This window comes from Oncorhynchus keta, chromosome 26, assembly GCF_023373465.1.
Source record: "Oncorhynchus keta strain PuntledgeMale-10-30-2019 chromosome 26, Oket_V2, whole genome shotgun sequence".
Lineage (NCBI taxonomy): Eukaryota > Metazoa > Chordata > Actinopteri > Salmoniformes > Salmonidae > Oncorhynchus > Oncorhynchus keta.
Window position 1 is genome coordinate 20,852,244 of NC_068446.1, and position 18,634 is coordinate 20,870,877.

Below are 18,634 nucleotides of genomic sequence, written 5' to 3' on the forward strand. Positions count from 1 at the left end.
TTCACGAATTTGTATTATATAGACAATGTTGATTAGTGGAAACAGTTGTGCCTGTTCACACGTGTATCTGCCCGCTCATTGGCAATAATGGTCCCACCTGTTATTGCCTCTTCCCTAATGCTTTCCATTTTTTAAAGACATTCGAGTATCTGTTCAATATAATGGATACTCTGTGCATCCAACGCTGCTCCAAAAGCGCAATCATCTTTACAACATCAGTACAGTCGCATCCCCTTGAAATCAACATTGGATATACCGGCCGTGTCACATCCGGACGTGATTGGGAGTCCGATATGGCGGCGCACAATTGGCCCAGCGTCGTCTGGGTTTGGCTGGAGTAGGCCGTCATTGTAAATAAGAATTTGTTCTTAACTGACTTTCCTTGTTAAACAAAGGTTACATTAAAATATATATATATATTTCCTTGTGCTATACAGATATTACCATATGGCAAGGACGGATAGAAAACAGTACAAGTCTGCCCATGTGTGAATATTGAACAGTTATGTTATTTTGTATAACTTTGGGCGTAGAGAAGACATTATAGAATGATAAAATACATTTAACTATACAGGCACTTGTTTGTTGAACAACAATATCAATGTCAAATAGACATGGGTGTAGGTATTTTTCAATCGATGATGATGATGATGAGAGAAGAAGACTGCAAGACTGCAAAAATTGTAATAGTGAACTGCACACCAGGCTTGCTAAAAATAAAGAAACTATTAAATATGTAGGGTCATGTCATGACATGAAAAATGTCAACTCAACTAGCTACTAGGCATTTTGTTGTGTAGGCTATGCCATCCCATATATGTTGCCCTTCGTCTTTGGAAGTTACTCTGCGATGTAATGCAAACCACCATTCATTACTCATCCTATTGCAAAACTATGTAATCCAAAAGTTGCACAATCAGATGTAAATATTTCAGGGTTTTATATTTTATTTTCTTATGGAGGAGACGCGTTCCATGTTCCAGCTCCGCTCAAGCAGAGGAAATGGGCGGAACCGTGCCTTAGCACGTCACTACTTCTCTGTCGCTGCCTGATGCTATTGGCCGAGTGGAGGGGAGAACCACAGCAGCGCTGAGCGAAGGCGAGTAGCACAGCAACAGAAGCCAACTAGCGCAGAAAGGAGTCGGCGAAGGGTTGACTGAATGAAAAATCAACTGGCTAGCTACATCGAGTGTAGTTTTAGGAAAGTGTCACCCTCCTCCTAAATATTTATTATATTTTATAAGCAACAAACATTACAGTTTGATAATAGTTCATATTCGTGTTTACTGTATAGCCACGAGAGGTGAGTACAATCCTAAAAGAGCGAGGATGTTGGTCCCAGCGGGAAGATAATGAAGCGGTTGCGCGTTTTGTTGGCGTGCCTCATCCTCTGGTGGTAAGACCTGTCTTCATTCTTTTCATTGTGTGCTGGAAAAGTTAGCTTGATATTGTCATGTTTACGCCGAATAAATGACACCTTACTCGAAAGCGGCATTGGAAAGCGGATATTCTGACCATGTCTGTTCGTGGTGTGAGATGAAATCGATTCTTCCATCCTCCCATATGTAAAAAATTAAGTTAGCCAGCCCAGACTAGCTGGGTCATTCCTAGTATACGATGGTGCCTTGTATGCCCCCGAGCAAATATTATTCAGTGTAAAATGTGTATTCCAAAGGGCTTTAAATATAAATGTAGGCATAATTTCACCATAAAACACAAAAGATAAGGATCTTAAAGGGAACTTTGGTGGATGTAGGCATTTCTACCATGTCCCAGGGTGCTAAACCATTAACCGAAATGTCATTTTTTAAACGACTAAGGTTAGCAAAATGACCAACGTCGGTTAAATTATTTGAATTATATTTCGTTTTCTTTTTGTGAGCGTAATGCACAAATTGCGCAGTTCAGCTGGAGCAGGCCTTCCCAAACTTTTTTGGCCCACTTCCCCATTTTGATATAACAAAAATGTTTGCAACCCCACCATGTAAAAAAAAGGTGATGTAATCAACGGCCAATGTTTACTTTTTAATTGGGGTCTATGATAGTTTTACAAATCAGGCTGACAGTACTTTTGAAAGTTTTTTTTTTTTCATATTGCTGAGCGATTAGTGGGGAGGGTTTCAGTTCGGTTTAGGTTCGATTATTGAAATAGCGTTTTGGATTTTGGTTCCGATTATTTTGGTTGAATGCTATAGCAACACAGAATAAAACGATTAAATGATGGTAGTGACTTGCCATTACTAATTATTAACCATAATGTATTCACTTTAAATCAAATATTTGTGTTGTGTATTTTACATTTGTTTTATTTGTTGACTTAAAGTAAATAAGGCATACTGCGGAGTCAATCACTTGTCGTGTATTTTCAGGTAGAGATACCTCACGAAGCAACAGCTGCTCTCTATATGCCCTCATTATCATGCAGTGTTGTCTCCCCCATGGCGCAGGACAAGTATATGCGCAATGGATTATGGTCATTTTAGTTAATTACCTCGTTTTATGAGCTAAACTGGTGAATATTTGCCTATTGGAAACTACAACTCCCTACTACATCGCGCAGCTCACAGAAAAAAACTGAACAACATAGAATTCAAATAATTGAACCGACCTCTGTCAATTAGTTGTTTAAAAAATGAAAAATAACCGGCATTTCGGGTTCAATCTGAAGGAAGTATGGTTTGAAGTGGCTGAAATCAGAAAAGTATTTGGTGTTCAGATGATCTTCAGGCGATAGTTTTGTATGGTCTTCTGTGTAGAAACAAACTTCATCACTAGCAAGGTTTCCATTCAATTGGTGACAGATGTTCATGCTAAGTATTCTAAAATCCGCATAAAGAAATATATGCATTTTCCCACCAGTGATGTGTTTCCACCAAACAGACTTGTTGCTGATAAAAAAAAAAAATCAGTGCGTGACGACATATTGCACACAATGTACTTTTTTGTAAGTTCAATGTGTTTCTGTGGCATTTCCAACTCTACCGATAGTTTTGTCAGAAACTGTTGCGATAAATAGCAAATGTGCATACTCTGATCTTGGCACTTGTGCTCTAGCCAACAGCTCGCAGATACATTGCGGGTAAGCTAGTCTACATTATAATATTATTATGGGTAATAATATTTTTATTTGTCAAACAGTAGTAAAGCATTGCTCATAATGTCACCAGAATTAGATCCTCTCTTTATGGAAAGGAGCATCAAGATCACCGTGCACTTTCACCACCCTGTGAAGTTCATCAAATTATTTCATCAGTAGCCTAATAAACTGCATGCTTCCTGAGTCGTAGTGCGAGGACCACACAACATATCATGCCTGACTACAAGTTTACTTCGATGTGATGGCATTTCCACCACCGTTTATCGCATAATTAATTTTACAGACACAAATTTCCCACCATGTTGAACGAACATGATCTGTCGGCATATAAACATATATATGTAACGAAACGCCCTGTTTCCATCACAGCTGTCATGTTTTTTTTTTTTGTTATATGGTAGTACATTACTCGCATAAAAACTGGATGGAAACGTGATTACTAATGATAGTGCTTGTGTGCATTGTAGAGGGAAACGGATCACACCTGCGTGTTCCTGAAAGTCCTATCTTTCAACGATGGGGTTGTAATATTTTGTAGCTTACACCATCCAAAACAGAGCCACATTTGTAGGAAGAAAATGACCTGTTCTGTTTATTACAACCACATCTAGTGTCTACCGGAGGTTACTGGCGACCACATTTTCAAATTGGCGACCGCACTTGGGGTCGCAACCCCTAGTTTGGAAGACACTGCTCTAAAGATACCGCACCGCATAAGCAGTAGCCCAATAGAGATGAGATGATGATTTGGAATGGGGTATTCAACCCTTTAGTTATGGCAAGCCTAAATAAGTTGGTCCAGGAGTAAAAAATGACATAAATTGCATGGACTCACGCTGTGTGCAATAATAGTGTTTAACATGATTTTTGAATGACTACATCATCTCTGTATCCCACACACAATTATCTGTAAGGTGCCTCATACAAGCAGTACATTTCAAACACAAAGACCAAGGAGGCTTTCCAATGCCTCGCAAAGAGGTCACTTATTGGTAGATAAGTAGACATTGAATATCCCTTTGAGCATGGTAAAGTTATTAATTACAAGTGTTTACTCCTGAACTTATTTAGACTTGCCATAACAAAGTGGTTGAATATGTGTTGACTGAAGACATATCAGCTTTTCATTTTTTAAATACATTTTTATATTAATTTTTAAATATTTTTTAAATGAACATAATTCCACTTTGACATTATGGTGTTGGCCAGTGACAAAATATCTCGATTGAATCCCTTTTAAATTCCGGCTGTAACACAACACTTTCAAAAAGTCAAGGGGTGTGAATAATTTCTGAAGGCACTGTACCTAGCTGTATTAGAGGGTGGACAAGAATATAATATTTTTCATGAGGGCTATTGATGCAGCAATTATAGCTGTAAAACCTGCTAGCCAGCTAGATAAAAGTATATTAAACAGTTAACTAGCTGGTCAACTTTATATCCAGCTGATTGTCTTTTCTGCTTAAAGTCCTGCAGCATGGATGCGTAAGCTAACAGTGACAGGTGGTGGATTATCACAGGTCGTGCATTGATTAAGCCACGAGAGCCACTGACGCAGGAAACAATACCCAGGGCTGGTGACAAGTATGGCCAGTAGCATGACAGCATTCTAGCGTCAGACACCTACACAGCATAAGAAGTGTACTTTAAATAGTCTAGCTACACTACAGTAACGTACAAGCCAACGACTAGAGTAGCCTACTAAGTCTTCTCACTTGACCTTGGCTAGTAGTTCCTTCTCTCTCAACCAAGCTTTGTCTTATGTTGCCAGGACCACTACTTTTAAAAAAATAGATGTGTCAAAGTAGAAACCACAGCACTGCTCTTTTCCCTCACCAAACTGCTAATCAAAAAGACCAAGTCAGTCTCTGTACTCTTGCTCTGTCCTGATCACTGATAAAGGTTGTGTTTTCTGTATGTTTTATAAGAATCTATACTGTGGACTTTTAATTGTCTAGTGGTTAATGGTTTACAGACCCTATAGAAGGGTGTTAATGATTTTCTATGGTAAATATGGGCTCTTTAGGCAAGCTGCCATATGTGACTGCAATAAGCCTCCTATCAGTAAACATTGTTGATTTAGGATCTAGTGCTGTGAGCTTGATTGCATGTAGTTAAATAAATGTCTTTATTGTTCTCAAACATGCTTTTTGAACTGTACACACATATGGACTAGGTCTATCTGTATGTTTGATTATGGAGTTAAAAGGCTTTCACATTTCTGCTCTTGTGTAAAAGTGAGGGAAGTTGTAACGTATGCCCCCCCCCCCGCGAGGTTAGGCTATAAGAAACAGACGTGGAAGTAGGGCTGGGTTGATATGACTAAAATCCCGATTATAGGTCATTTCATATAACGATACATATACCGATATAGCACTTTTTCTTACGTTTTGAATTATACTCAACAAATTAAAGGTTCTTACTCATATTTGATTATTTCTCCTCGTATTTAGAACCTTTGTGCACATTTTCAATTAAGCATGTAACAAAATATGAATGTATAAAACCTAAAAGGTAAATAGAAAACACTTAAACTATAGTTGCAAACAAAATAAATAGGCCTAAAATGTGACTAGGTCTAAAATATCCAAACCGAATTTATAATACTCTTTAATAGTAGAACTGATTTGAATTGTAGCAGCAAACAAATTAATACAGGTGTAACAAATATTGGTATGTAAAATACCAAATGTAAACATGGAACACTTTCAAGTTTAAATTATAGCAGCAAAATAAGGCACACAAATAAATATATAAAAAGTAAACAAACACTCCTTCAAGTTTGGATTATAACATATTAAAACAACCAAAGTGCTGCAAACAATGCTTCAAAATGTTTGCCTTATGTTTCAGAATCTCAGGGGGTTAGTTTTACTGGTTGAGAGCCAGGAATACAAGCTGGTTGACTCTTTCTGGTTTAAGTGATGACCTCTGACATGTTACAATGTTCCCACTTGTACGGAACACCCGCTCTGATGGGGCACTTGTGGCAGGGATGCACAAGCATTTCTTTGCTAGCTTGGCCACTTGTGGGGAAATGTGCCTCATGCTGCCTCCACCATTCCAGTGGGTTTGCCTCTGGACCAGCCTCCAGTTGGAGATAAAGAGGTTGAGCTCCTTTTCAATGGACTCTCCGCTTGACCGAGGGGCCGTTTAGCTTTGCATTGCTGCTTTTTCAAAGGTGCTGCTCAAACTCTTCTTTTGCTTCTTAGCAGGAAGCTCTAGCAGCTGCAGCTGATGGAAGAGGGGCTGCCTCTGCTGACGCTGCCTGTTTAGCCAACAGGCTTTCCAATTGAACTAGTTTAGAATGCCCTCTTTGATGGTCGTGATGAGCGGAGTGTCGTCATCCTGAGGCTTGAGTACCTGGTTGTTGATGGAGGACCGGTTTCAAGTAGCAAACACTTGTGTACTGCTCCCCAGACAAGACATCTGTGAACTCCATGAGGATTCCATGCCTTGTTTATGGACTCCAGAAAGTCCCAAGTCCGACCAAGTTGGGACCAGATGTTGCGTTTTCTTGTCGGCATGGAGGACCTGTAAGCGAGCTTTCTCCTGCTCCAAGACCCTTTCAATCATTTGTTGCATAGAGCCCCACCTGGTAGGGCTTTCTGTGATCAGCTCATGAGCAGGCAAGCCCAGTTCAGCTGGAGCCTTGGCCAGTTCACATCTTCTCTTCCATGAATTAGCGAAGGCACCCACCAACTTCTTGTAGACTCCAACTGGTCTTTGCACTTTGGGTAGTTTCACACTTCGCTCTGTGTAAATACAGGACAGGAAACACATTCATTGCATTGTGTGTGGATGTGTTTAAATGTGCATTATTACTGTATTGTTGAGCCTTGTAAAATGTGACAGACAGGTTATCAGTATCAGTATTTGTGACAGACAGGTTATCAGTATCATCATTCACTTAAAACGGGATTTACTTTGACTACACCCCCATATTCAGCCAAGCTTTTAACATGCTTGCACGTCACATAACAAACATAGCACCTTCAAGGCATTTGAAATACAACGTGGGGTGGCCTACTATAAAGGTTTATTTTTACTGAAATATATTTTTACATTGGTAGGGCTTTCTGTTTTAGACACTCACCAATGACTAGATGAAGACGGTGGCCAAAACACTGAACGTATCGAGTCATTCAGCTGAAGTGCAAGGATGTTTGTGACGTTAGCCGTTGTGTCACAGACTAGGTGATCCTCGCGCAGTCCCCACAACTCAAGAGCTTCCCTGAGACCTCTAGCTTTTATTTCTCCCGTGTGGTCATCTGGGAAATAGCCTGTCTGTAAACACCAACTGCAGTGTGTCCAGTCTTGGATGAAGTGTATTGTCAGGCTCGTATTTTACATATCTGTTGTTGTATCGTACTATATTACCTTGTGGATTTCCTCCTCTACTTTGGCCCGACACTCTTGATATAAATGAGGCAACTCGACTTGATCGAAGTGTTTTCGCCTTGGAATTTTGTGCCTTGGGTCGAGTGTTAGCACCAACTCAGTTTCTCCACTGTGTAAATTGGGGCCATGTCTTTGCAGATGTAAGTTGTAACGGTAGCTGTTATCTCCTTTCATTTTTGGGATTCTTTGCCATATGGTGTGCCGCGGGCAAAAGCCTTGCAACGTCTTGAGTCGGGGGTTTGTTTTGAGCACTCGACTACTTTTTGGGGTCTCGTCCGCAGACTCTCTCCGTACTGTTAGACATGATTCTTGCTAGTTTCACATGATTCTTCACATGATTACACATGTGAAGTTTCACATGATTCTTGCATAGTATACTATGCAAAATGAGTCAACTTTGAGCACCTCCATCCAATTGCTCAGTTACGCAAGTTTCTAACTGTTTGATCCTGACTTCCAACTAGACCTAACTCGTATTTTGAGCGTGTGGTCTGTGACCAAAATGTTGACATGGCTGTGTGATGCCCATTTTTAATTGGTCGCTAGGGTGCCAGTGATTTTTTAAAAAATGTTTATTTATTTATTTTTTATTTTTAATAATAACTTTTTTTTTAGCTGGTCTCCTGAGCATTGTTGTGGACTTCGAACATCCAATTACTGTACTTTTATTTTATTAGTGAAACCTAGGAAATAGAATTTACCAAAAGATGGAACAGTACACTGTACATGCTGAGGGTTGCAATTCCATTGAATTGGGCTTAGTTTAATCAAAATATGCCACAAGACCTAGAATTGACTTGTGTATCCCACAAAAAAAGGTTCACTGTTATAAGCTAACTTTTTTTGACGAGTTTAAGCAAAATTCCCACAATTCACGGCCTTAACTTCCCATATCCCATGGAAATTTACCGGAAGGTTTCCGACCCTTTGCAACCCTAGTAGAACCAGTGGAGAAAGTTAGTCGAGAGACCTGGGTCTATTTTGGTACACAGCCCAGGTTTCTCACATTACAGTGCATTTGAGACTACCAAGTGTCCTAATCCTGTTCTGGAAAAATATGGAATATATTTGCATTTTTTTAATGGATTTGAATAATCTTTCCAGGTGAGTTTCTGATGTAAATATAGGCTTCATGTTCACTGTACTCTCATCTCTCTCTCGCTCCTACAGCAGGCCATATCCCCAAGCATACACATCCTGACTCGCTTGCCCTCATGATTCTGAATTCCTTCATGTGCGTGAATGAAGGTGTGTTTTAGCAAAGCCTGGGGAGTTTAGAGTATTAGTGTGCATCTGTGAAATTACCGTCCTGCTTTCTGCATGCCAGTGTTTGCAAGATAGCGTAGTTTAAGCCAGGGAACACATCAGCCTGTTGAATTAGTTTCCTTCTATCACCTCACATAACTGATTATCTGATATTAGATCATGTGTTCTGTTTACGTGGTTGTGTTTTTAGCTTTGCGCTTCTCCTATAGTCTAATTATCACACCATCCATCTTCCTCCACTCTCACACCCCATGCCTCTCAGAGCCCCAGCACATGTAAACCATTAAACTTGTTAACCAGAGAGCTGAGACTCTCACACAAACAAGCTGACACTGAGAAAAGGCTGTAAGCGCGAGAAGATATGTTATTGTTTAGCTCCACTCTGTTCCTGCCATATCTTCTCTGTACTGGAGGAGCAGGCCTGTTGCCAGTGTCTAGAGGGAAGGTAGAGGGTTGTGTTTCCCGTGCGGCAAGGCAGGCCCTGTGGTGGCTGGCCTCCCTGCCTGAACACCGAGAGACCAAGGGAGAGAGAAACACAAAGGCGGCAGTAACATGGCGAGGAGGACAGACCGTTTTCTGCAGACCAGCTCTCTGCAGACCAGCTCTCTGCTAGAGAATAGGAGGGCATTAAGGGAAACTTTACTACTATAGTTAGGTTTGGCTTAGATTCACCCTTATGTGTATTGTGATCCCTGTATGTATTGCACACACGTGAATAAGTGTGTGTTGTTTGAGTGTCTCTTACTGAGACATCTACTAGATCGGGTTCCCATTTTTGGTGGGTGCCTGCTTTCCCTTTCCCCCAGCAGACCTAATTACACACACACATGCCTGCTCACTTGATTGCTAATGCAAACCCTTATGCACGCAGCTTTTGGCTTCTCACCTGTCTGCGCCAACTCTCAAACGTCTGGCATGAATAGGACTGGCATGAATAGGACTGGCATGAATAGGACTGGCATGAATAGGACTGGCATGGCAGATGGGGCAAGAATCCGATGGCAACAGACCGTTTCTGTGGTAGCAGGAAGTTGTAAAAGTTAGCGTTCCCGTCCAATTCATAGCCTGAATTCGTAGCGGTAGCATTTGCCAGCCAAGAGTACTTAGTAGAGGTCGACCGATTAATCGGAATGGCTGATTAATTACGGCTGATTTCAAGTTTTCATAACAATCGGAAATCGGTATTTTTGGACACCAATTTGGGTGATTTATATATTTTGTAAATTTTTAAACAACCTTTATTTAACTAGGCTAGTCAGTTAAGAACACATTCTTACTTGCAATGACGGCCTAGGAATGGTGGGTTAACTGCCTTGTTCAGGGGCAGAACGACAGATTTTTACCTTGTCAGCTCGAGGATTCAATCTTGCAACCTTTCTGTTACTAGTACAACGCTCTAACCACCTGCCTCTCATTTTACTCCATGAGGATCCTGCCTGTTACGCGAATGCAGTAAGAAGCAAAGATAAGTTTAATGCTAGCTAGCAACTTATCTTATAAAAAACAATCAATCAATCATAATCACTTGTTAACTACACATGGTTGATGATATTACTAGTTTATCTAGCGTGTCCTACATTGCATATAATCGATGCGGTGCACATTCGCGAAAAAGGACTGTCGTTGCTCCAATGTGTACCTAACCATAAACATCAATGCCTTTCTTAAAATCAATACACAAGTATATATTTTTAAACCTGCATATTTAGTTAATATTGCCTGCTAACATGAATTTCTTTGTCACTTGTCTTGCAACAGAGTCAGGGTATATGCAGCAGTTTGGGCTGCCTGGCTCGTTGCGAACTGTGTGAAGACTATTTCTTCCTAACAAAGACAGCCAACTTCGTCAAACGGGGGATGATTTAACAAAAGCACATTTGCGAAAAAAGGACAATCGTTGCACGACTGTACCTAACCATATAAACATCCATGTATTTCTTAAAATCAATACACAGAAGTATATATTTTTAAACCTACATATTTAGCTAAAAGAAATCCAGGTTAGCAGGCAATATTAACCTGGTGAAATTGTCACTTCTCTTGCGTTCATTGCACGCAGAGTCAGGGTATATGCAACAGTTTGGGCCACCTGGCTCATTGTGAACTAATTTGCTAGAATCTTACGTAATTATGACATAACATTGAAGGTTGTGCAATGTAACAGGAATATTTAGACTTATGTATGCCACCCGTTAGATAAAATACGAAACGGTTCTGTATTTCACTGAAATAATAAATGTTTTGTTTTCGAGATGATAGTTTCCGGATTCGACCATATTAATGACCTACGGCTCGTATTTCTGTGTGTTCTGTTATAATTAAGTCTATGATTTGATAGAGCAGTCCGACTGAGCGATGGTAGGCAGCAGCAGGCTCGTAAGCATTCATTCAAACAGCACTTTCGTGCATTTTGCCAGCAGCTCTTCGCAATGCTTCAAGCATTGCGCTCTTTGACTTCAAGCCTATCAACTCCCGAGATTAGGCTGGTGTAACCGATGTGGCTAGCTAGTTAGCGGGGTGCGCGCTAATAGTGTTTCAAACGTCACGCTCTGAGACTTGGAGTAGTTGTTCCCCTTGCTCTGCATGGGTAATGCTGCTTCGAGGGTGGCTGTTGTCGATGTGTTCCTGGTTCGAGCCCAGGGAGGAGGGAGGAGAGGGACGGAAGCTATATTGTTACACTGGCAATACTATAGTGCCTATAGGAACATCAAATAGTCAAAGGTATATGAAATACAAATTGTATAGAGAGAGAGTCCTATAATTTACATTTACATTTAAGTCATTTAGCAGACTCTCTTATCCAGAGCGACTTAATAACTACAACCTAAAACTTCTTACCTGGGAATATTGAAGACCCATGTTAAAAGGAACCACCAGCTTTCATATGTTTTCATATTCTGAGCAAGGAACTGAAACGTTAGCTTTCTTACATGGCACATATTGCACTTTTACTTTCTTCTCCAACATTTTGTTTTTGCATTTATTTAAACCAAATTGAACATGTTTCATTATTTATTTGAGGCTAAATAGATTTTATTGATGTATTATATTAAGTTAAAATAAGTGTTTTGTTGTAATTGTCATTATTACAAATAAATAAAAATTGGCAGATTAAAAAAAAATATATATTTTTTTAAATTTAAAAATGGGTATCGGCTTTTTGTTGGTCCTCCAATAATCGGTATCAGCGTTTAAAATCATAATCGGTTGACCTCTAGTACTTAGCACCTCTGAACAGAGTTCCCAGCAGACATTTGCAAAGCAATTCTACATATAGAAACATCCAGAAATGTCTCCAGTCAGATGCCCATTGGCTGGTGTTCCCTTTAACAAACCGCGCCTAACTAACGGCAGACTGTAATTCAGTGCAATATGCTTTCTACCTCCAGTGAGTATGTGTTGGAGCTACTTGTGGGTGTTTTACTGACTTTGCATTGTTACACACACACACACACACACACACACACACACACACACACACACCGTAACTAGCTTTTCTCAGAGGGGTGTACATGTTCCACTGGGTTCCCAGTCAACAGCAGGGTTGTATACATTAGCCCAGACCATTAATGTCAACAGATAAAGCGCACACGGCTGCTCATGGAAACATCAGCCTTCAGTCTGCCTTATGGACAGATTATAGGCTTATTCTCTGTATTATGTAAGCCATTTGGAATTGGACTGAGTTCACTTTATGGGCATGGGTTTATATGACACGCGTGTCATCCTAGTTCTCAGTGAAGATGGTGTGTGTGACAGATTCCTCTTCTATAATCAAGATACCGCTCTGTCGTCTTGGCTTATTTAGTTGTTTCATGGTCTTTCACTTTAGATTCCTATCCATTGTGATTATCTCATTTGGGTGGACTATGCAGGTGTGACATACAACTTCAGCACTTTTTTGTGAAACATGAACTGTGTGTGTGTGTGTGTGTGTGTGTGTGTGTGGGAGGAGAGAGAATCTCGTTCTTATCTCCCTGTTATAATCTCTTTCAGATTATTATGTAGGTTAAGTAAGGCTATTATCGCTCATTAGATAATGACCAGTTATCACACCAGGGTTCCAGAGAGTGTAGGCCTAAACCAGGGTTTAACACGGAGGATCCTCCAGCTCCAGGTTGGAACATGGGGTTGGCCTGTGCCAGTTGAAACTCCCATTGTGGATTTCTGCACTGGCTAGTGTACCACGCACACATAACTGAACCAAACTGCTGGATGAAACCTAGAATGACCCTTCAGTCAAAGTGTAGAATAGTTAGTATGGCCCCACTGCTGTTGAGATGTTGACAGTATTCGCATGGAATAGAGAGTTAGTTAGTAAGACCACACCAGTATATCCCAGGCCAGCTCACCCAACCAGTTTATTTTCTAAGCTATAGGCTGAGCTGTTCTGTATGGCTGGTTTACCCTCTATGTTATATTCTGTTACAACCCCAGCCATATCATATTTATATGGTGAAGGAGGGGGCAGGGGTCACTCAATACTTCAATCAATAGTTATTTAACAAACAAGTACACAGGTTTGGCAAATATACAGTTTAGATAGGCCTAACCTTAAGAATGCTTATATCTGTGTTACAAGAAATAGGCCCTATGCTGTAGCCTATTGCAGTAGAGATTCCATGCGTTACCCAACATGGTTTCTAGAGAACAACAGAGCAGATCCAGGCTCAAAACAACTCCTTTACTGCTCATAGGGCTTCTTCCTCATACGCATGACACACACACGCGCACTCAACTGTATGTATAAGCAAGCAGTGTGTGGGTAGAGGGCTTCAGTAAAATGAATCTGTGTGTATGTGCTTGTATATGTGTCCACATTGTAAAGGCAGTGCATGTTTGGCAGGCAGCCCTGTTTAATGTGAGATGCTCCTCATATGCAGACCCCCTAACAGGTCTGGACAGACAGTTGTCATCAGCTGGTAGGCTTTCAGACTAGCACACAGGAAACTGTTGTGGACACTGGGAACCAGAATGGCCTTCATTGACTACTCAGTTCTTATAGCCACGGGGAAGGCTACAGACCTCCAGCCCCCACCTAGCTGGGGGGTCGAAGAATCCTTGCTTTAGGAATCCATTAGCTCACCAGATTTGATTTAACCTTTATTTTGACATGGAGTCAATGCTGAGACCCAAGGTCTCTTTAAAAAATATATATATATATATATTTATTTTTTACAGATGTGCCCTGTTTAGCACAACAATACACATCGAAATACAATTCACATTAAAATACGCAATACATGAAAAGAAAAATACAATCATAAAAACATCTACATTCTTCAGTAAAAAGGTCCCTTCACAGCCATCTGAAATGCCCTAGAAGCACCGATTCCTCAAACACACAAGTAAAAAAGCAACTTAAAGCAGTAGATATCAAAGGGCTCTCCAGAGTTAGCCATCCCTGAGACCAGATGTGGTATCTCGTACGTCAATAAGTTAACAATGAAGTAAGGTACTGCTTAAGTTTATGCTGGAGGGCTTTAGAAACAAAAAGAGTGCAATGCATCAATCTACAAGACTTCAAAGAGGGCCAGCTTACTTTTTCATACAGAATGCAGTGATGTGTACTGAACCTATCTATCACTGTGATAAACTGTGTCCAATGGCTTCAATACAGTGGCGGCTGCGTTCATAAGGTCTAACCGGTGTGAATGTCGACTGAATGATTTGTTGTCTGCTATTAAATAAGCCCATTTTAATTCTGAATTTCTTAACTCATCAAAATGCTTTTTGAAAGACAGCTTTTGGTCAATTCAGATGCCCAGATATTTATAAACAGGGACATGATCAATGAGATCATTATCCAATGTACATATGTAACCGACCAGCTCGATTCGGTCTTATGTAGTCAAATTTGAAAGAAAAAAAAACATTTATTTTTTACATTGGACAAAGTAGAATCAGAGCTAGAAAATGGTATATCATACCATGAGGAACAATGGGAAAGTAAACCTGCTTTTTAAGTTGATACATTTGTAATCTAACTTTTGAGAAAATGCATCTTGAATGTTTTGGTAAACCTACTGGAGAGCTCCTCTTTGTCTACACCCATACAGCATCGTTCAGACCCGCTAAAGCCTCAACCATCTCTTTAAGAACTCGCATGTAAATTCATGTACTTAACAACCATAGATTTAAAGACGAATGGCTGGTTTATCTACTGCATTGCCAGAGTGCGTTCAGAGCATTCATAAACTCTGAGCGTACACTGGACGCTCTGGTCAAGGAATAGGGGTGATCCGAGCGTTCTGAACCTAACAGCTTGGTGCTTGACTGCCAACTGTCTAACGTTGGCGAGCTTACTAGCTACTTTGACACAAATGAGAGAACAGCATTCTGGCATTGTTTTGCAGTTTTACTTTAGTGTGTTATTGTGAACAGGTTGCATGTTTTGGACGTTTTCCTATTCTGTACAGGCTTCCTTTTCATTCTGTCAATTAGGTTAGTATTGTGGAGTAACTACAATGTTATTGATCTAGCTTCAGTTATGTCCTACCACACTACTTTGATTCCACTAAGGGGTGTGAATACTTTCTGAAGGCACTATGCCTTGCCAAAAAAAAACGATAACGATATTTAACTTTTTTTTTTGCGGTCTACAGTTAAATAGTTACACACATGGACACACATGGACACACATGGACGTAGCGGTCTAAGGCACTGCATCTCGGTGCAAGAGGCGTCACTACAGTCCCTGGTTCAAATCCAGGCTGTATCACATCTGGCCGTGATTGGGAGTCCCAAAGGGGGGCGCGCAATTGGCCCAGCATTGTCCGGGTTTGGCCCAGGTAGGCTGTCATTGTAAATAAGAACTTGTTCTTAACTGACTTGCCTAGTTAAATGAAGGTTACACTACACTGACCAGAACGTTATTTTGTTGGCATTTACATATTTCCCCTTTACCAGTAAAACAATCAAAGCCTATTTATTTCACTTGCTGTGTGGTTTCGTTGTTCAGTCTTTTCATTCTCAACCAGGATTTCATCATACATGTGAAGTTTCAGCTCGGTCTGTCCGTGGCCTCTCTAACTCGGTGTGCACTGTCACTGTGTCCGTTTCCATCTTGTCCAGCTGTGTATGTAACGTGGCACGTAAACCCTGTTTCTTGTCTGCATCGAAGTAGCGGTCCTTGTACCTAGCATCGAGCGTGGTGGTGACACTGTAAAGAGGCTCGGAGAATGCCACCGAATCGCATGTTCACAGCCTTAAATACTTCTGAAAGTTTTAACTGCCGACACAGACCGTGGGGTTTTGTTGAGCAGGCGTTTTAATGCTATCACGTCTGCTACAGACACATACCGTGGGGTTTTGTTGAGCAGGAGCTTTAATGCTATCACGTCTGCTACAGACACAGACCGTGGGGTTTTGTTGAGCAGGAGCTTTAATGCTATCACGTCTGCTGCAGACACAGACCGTGGGGTTTTGTTGAGCAGGCGTTTTAATGCTATCACGTCTGCTGCAGACACAGACCGTGGGGTTTTGTTGAGCAGGAGCTTTAATGCTATCACGTCTGCTACAGACACAGACCGTGGGGTTTTGTTGAGCAGGCGTTTTAATGCTATCACGTCTGCTACAGACACAGACCGTGGGGTTTTGTTGAGCAGGCGTTTTAATGCTAGCACGTCTGCTGCAGACACAGTTGATTAACTTATTTCTCCAGTCAGTTGTTGGGATGGCGCTGGTAGTGTTCATGTTTCAAACATGTTCTCAAATGCCATTGAAATGGCAGCAGCGGTATCAGAACCAGCACATTCTTGAGCATGCAATACAATTTTCCTCAGTACAAAATCCTTGTCGACCCACTGTGCTGTCAGACTCGGCATGCTCATGGGGCTGATATCGCTGGTCCAAATGTCAGTCGTGAAGCTTATAGCAGTGACAAGGATGTGTTTCAACAATACTGTGTAACTCCAGCAGAGCAACATCTGAAAATTGGTGCCTACTTGGTAGTGTGTACCGGTGCTCGACCAGCCGGCAAAAGCCAACTTCGTCCACGACAGAGAACGGTTGATTTTCAAGGGCAATGATTTCCATTATCTTGCCGTTAATGGATCTTCCCTTTTGAGTTGTCTCGCTGAAATTTTCTTACTCTTTCAAATGACTGCTCGACTTGAACTTGTTGGAAGTGTGCACTTGGTATTTTTCTGCTTTTGTTCTGTGTAGCGCTGTATTTATATTCATGGCGTCATCAACCTACGTTTATATAAACTCATATAAACTCCTGCTGTCTCTAGAGAGTTGAAAACAGCAGGTCTGGGACAGGTAGCACGTCCAGTGAACCGGTCAGGGTTCCATAGCTGCAGGCAGAACAGCTGAAACTGGAGCAGCAGCACGGCTAGGTGTACTGGGGACAGCAAGGAGTCATCAGGCCAGGTGGTCCTGAGGCATGGTCCTATGGCTCAGGTCCTCCAAAAAAAGAGAATTAGATAGAGCATACTTAAATTCACACAGGACAACGGATAAGATTTAACAGTCTGACCCAAGCCCCCCCGACACTTAAACTACTGCAGCATAAATACTGGAGGCTGAGACGGGAGGGGTCGGGAGAGACTGGCCCCACCCGACAATACCCCCGGACAGGGCCAAACAGGGAGAATGTAATGTCTGGTGAGGACCAGCCTATTGCGGACAGTCTGAGACTGATGGAAGGATTGTGCATTACTGGTGTATCTCGGGCAGTAGTTGTTGCCATCCTGTACCTGTCCCACAGGTGTGATGTTCATATGTACCGATCCAGTGCAGGTTGTTACATGTGGTCTGCAACTGCGAGGACGATCAGCTGTCCGTCCTGTCTCTCTGTAGCGCCGTCTTAGGCATCTCACAGTACGGACATTGCAATTTATTGCCCTTGCCACATCTGCAGTCCTCATGCCTCCTTGCAGCGTGCCTAAGGCATGTTCACACAGATGAGCAGGGACCCTGGGCATCTTTCTTTTGGTGTTTTTCGGAGTCGGTAGAAAGGCCTCTAGTGTCCTTTTCTTTTTTTTTTTTCTGAGTTTAGGTATGCACGTCTGCTTTGACACCGGTTTTACATTAAACTAGACATTGGGCTTGATGTCAATTTTAGCTAATATCGGTCGATTCCGATATGCTCACCTATTATTTTTTTATATATATTTTTTATTTTTGTTTAAATTATATTGAGCATCCGTAGTCACCAGTTTACCTGGGTGGGGGTCCCTGGGCAAGAAAAGTTTGAGGGCACAATGTGCTTCTGAAGAAGCTCTAATTTAGAATGTATATAGCTCAATCGGTGCTCCTGGCGCTCCTACATTATTATTTTTTTGAAGTTGAGTGCTACCAATGACTTTAAAAAAAATGTAGAGCCTTGCATGGGGGCCATATTGGATAGGCACATTGCCAACATTGAACTTGGTATTAAACATGGGATAATCCGCCACAGAGCCCGAAGAACATCTTGTCCATGATGACATTTAGCTAAAGAACTGCAGATTTCTAAATGAGGCTCTGTCATGAACAGTCACCAATGGTCTGACACACACTGCTGCAGAAAGACTTGTGACTCATATTAGACTGGAGAGAACACACACATGTCTGTGTGCAGGTAATATCCTGAAACCATTGTTCTGAATTTGCATCATCAAATGCACATGCTTGAGCCAGATCTGCCCAACTCTATTTATTAAAAAAAAAATCTGTCTACCAGTAGTCTTAACAGTGCTGCAGAGAGAGCATAAAATCCTGCTTTATATCCCAATCTCTTTTGTTATTCTCATTAGGTAAGGCCGCTTGTGTAAAGTCATATTTCCCTGTTGCTGAAATACTATTTCCGTGTTTGGAGTAAAGAGAATTGAGACTTGGAATGTACTGTTTTTGTAGCTCAGCGTCTAAGAGCGTTGTGCCAGT

At 41.2% G+C, this 18,634-nt stretch overlaps 1 protein-coding gene across 7 annotated transcripts in view; it reads left to right on the forward strand.

Annotated features, from left to right (window-relative positions):
- The first annotated feature begins 1,064 nt into the window (after nt 1-1,064).
- Nucleotides 1,065-18,634, forward strand: part of LOC118359070 (SUN domain-containing ossification factor-like) — a 66,676-nt gene continuing 49,106 nt past the window's right edge. For all 7 annotated transcript variants that reach the window (XM_035737280.2, XM_052480360.1, XM_052480362.1 and 4 more), the window contains exon 1: nt 1,065-1,396. In XM_035737280.2, coding sequence (XP_035593173.2) covers nt 1,353-1,396 — 44 coding nt within the window. In that variant the 5' untranslated portion in view covers nt 1,065-1,352. The remainder of the gene's footprint in view (nt 1,397-18,634) is intronic.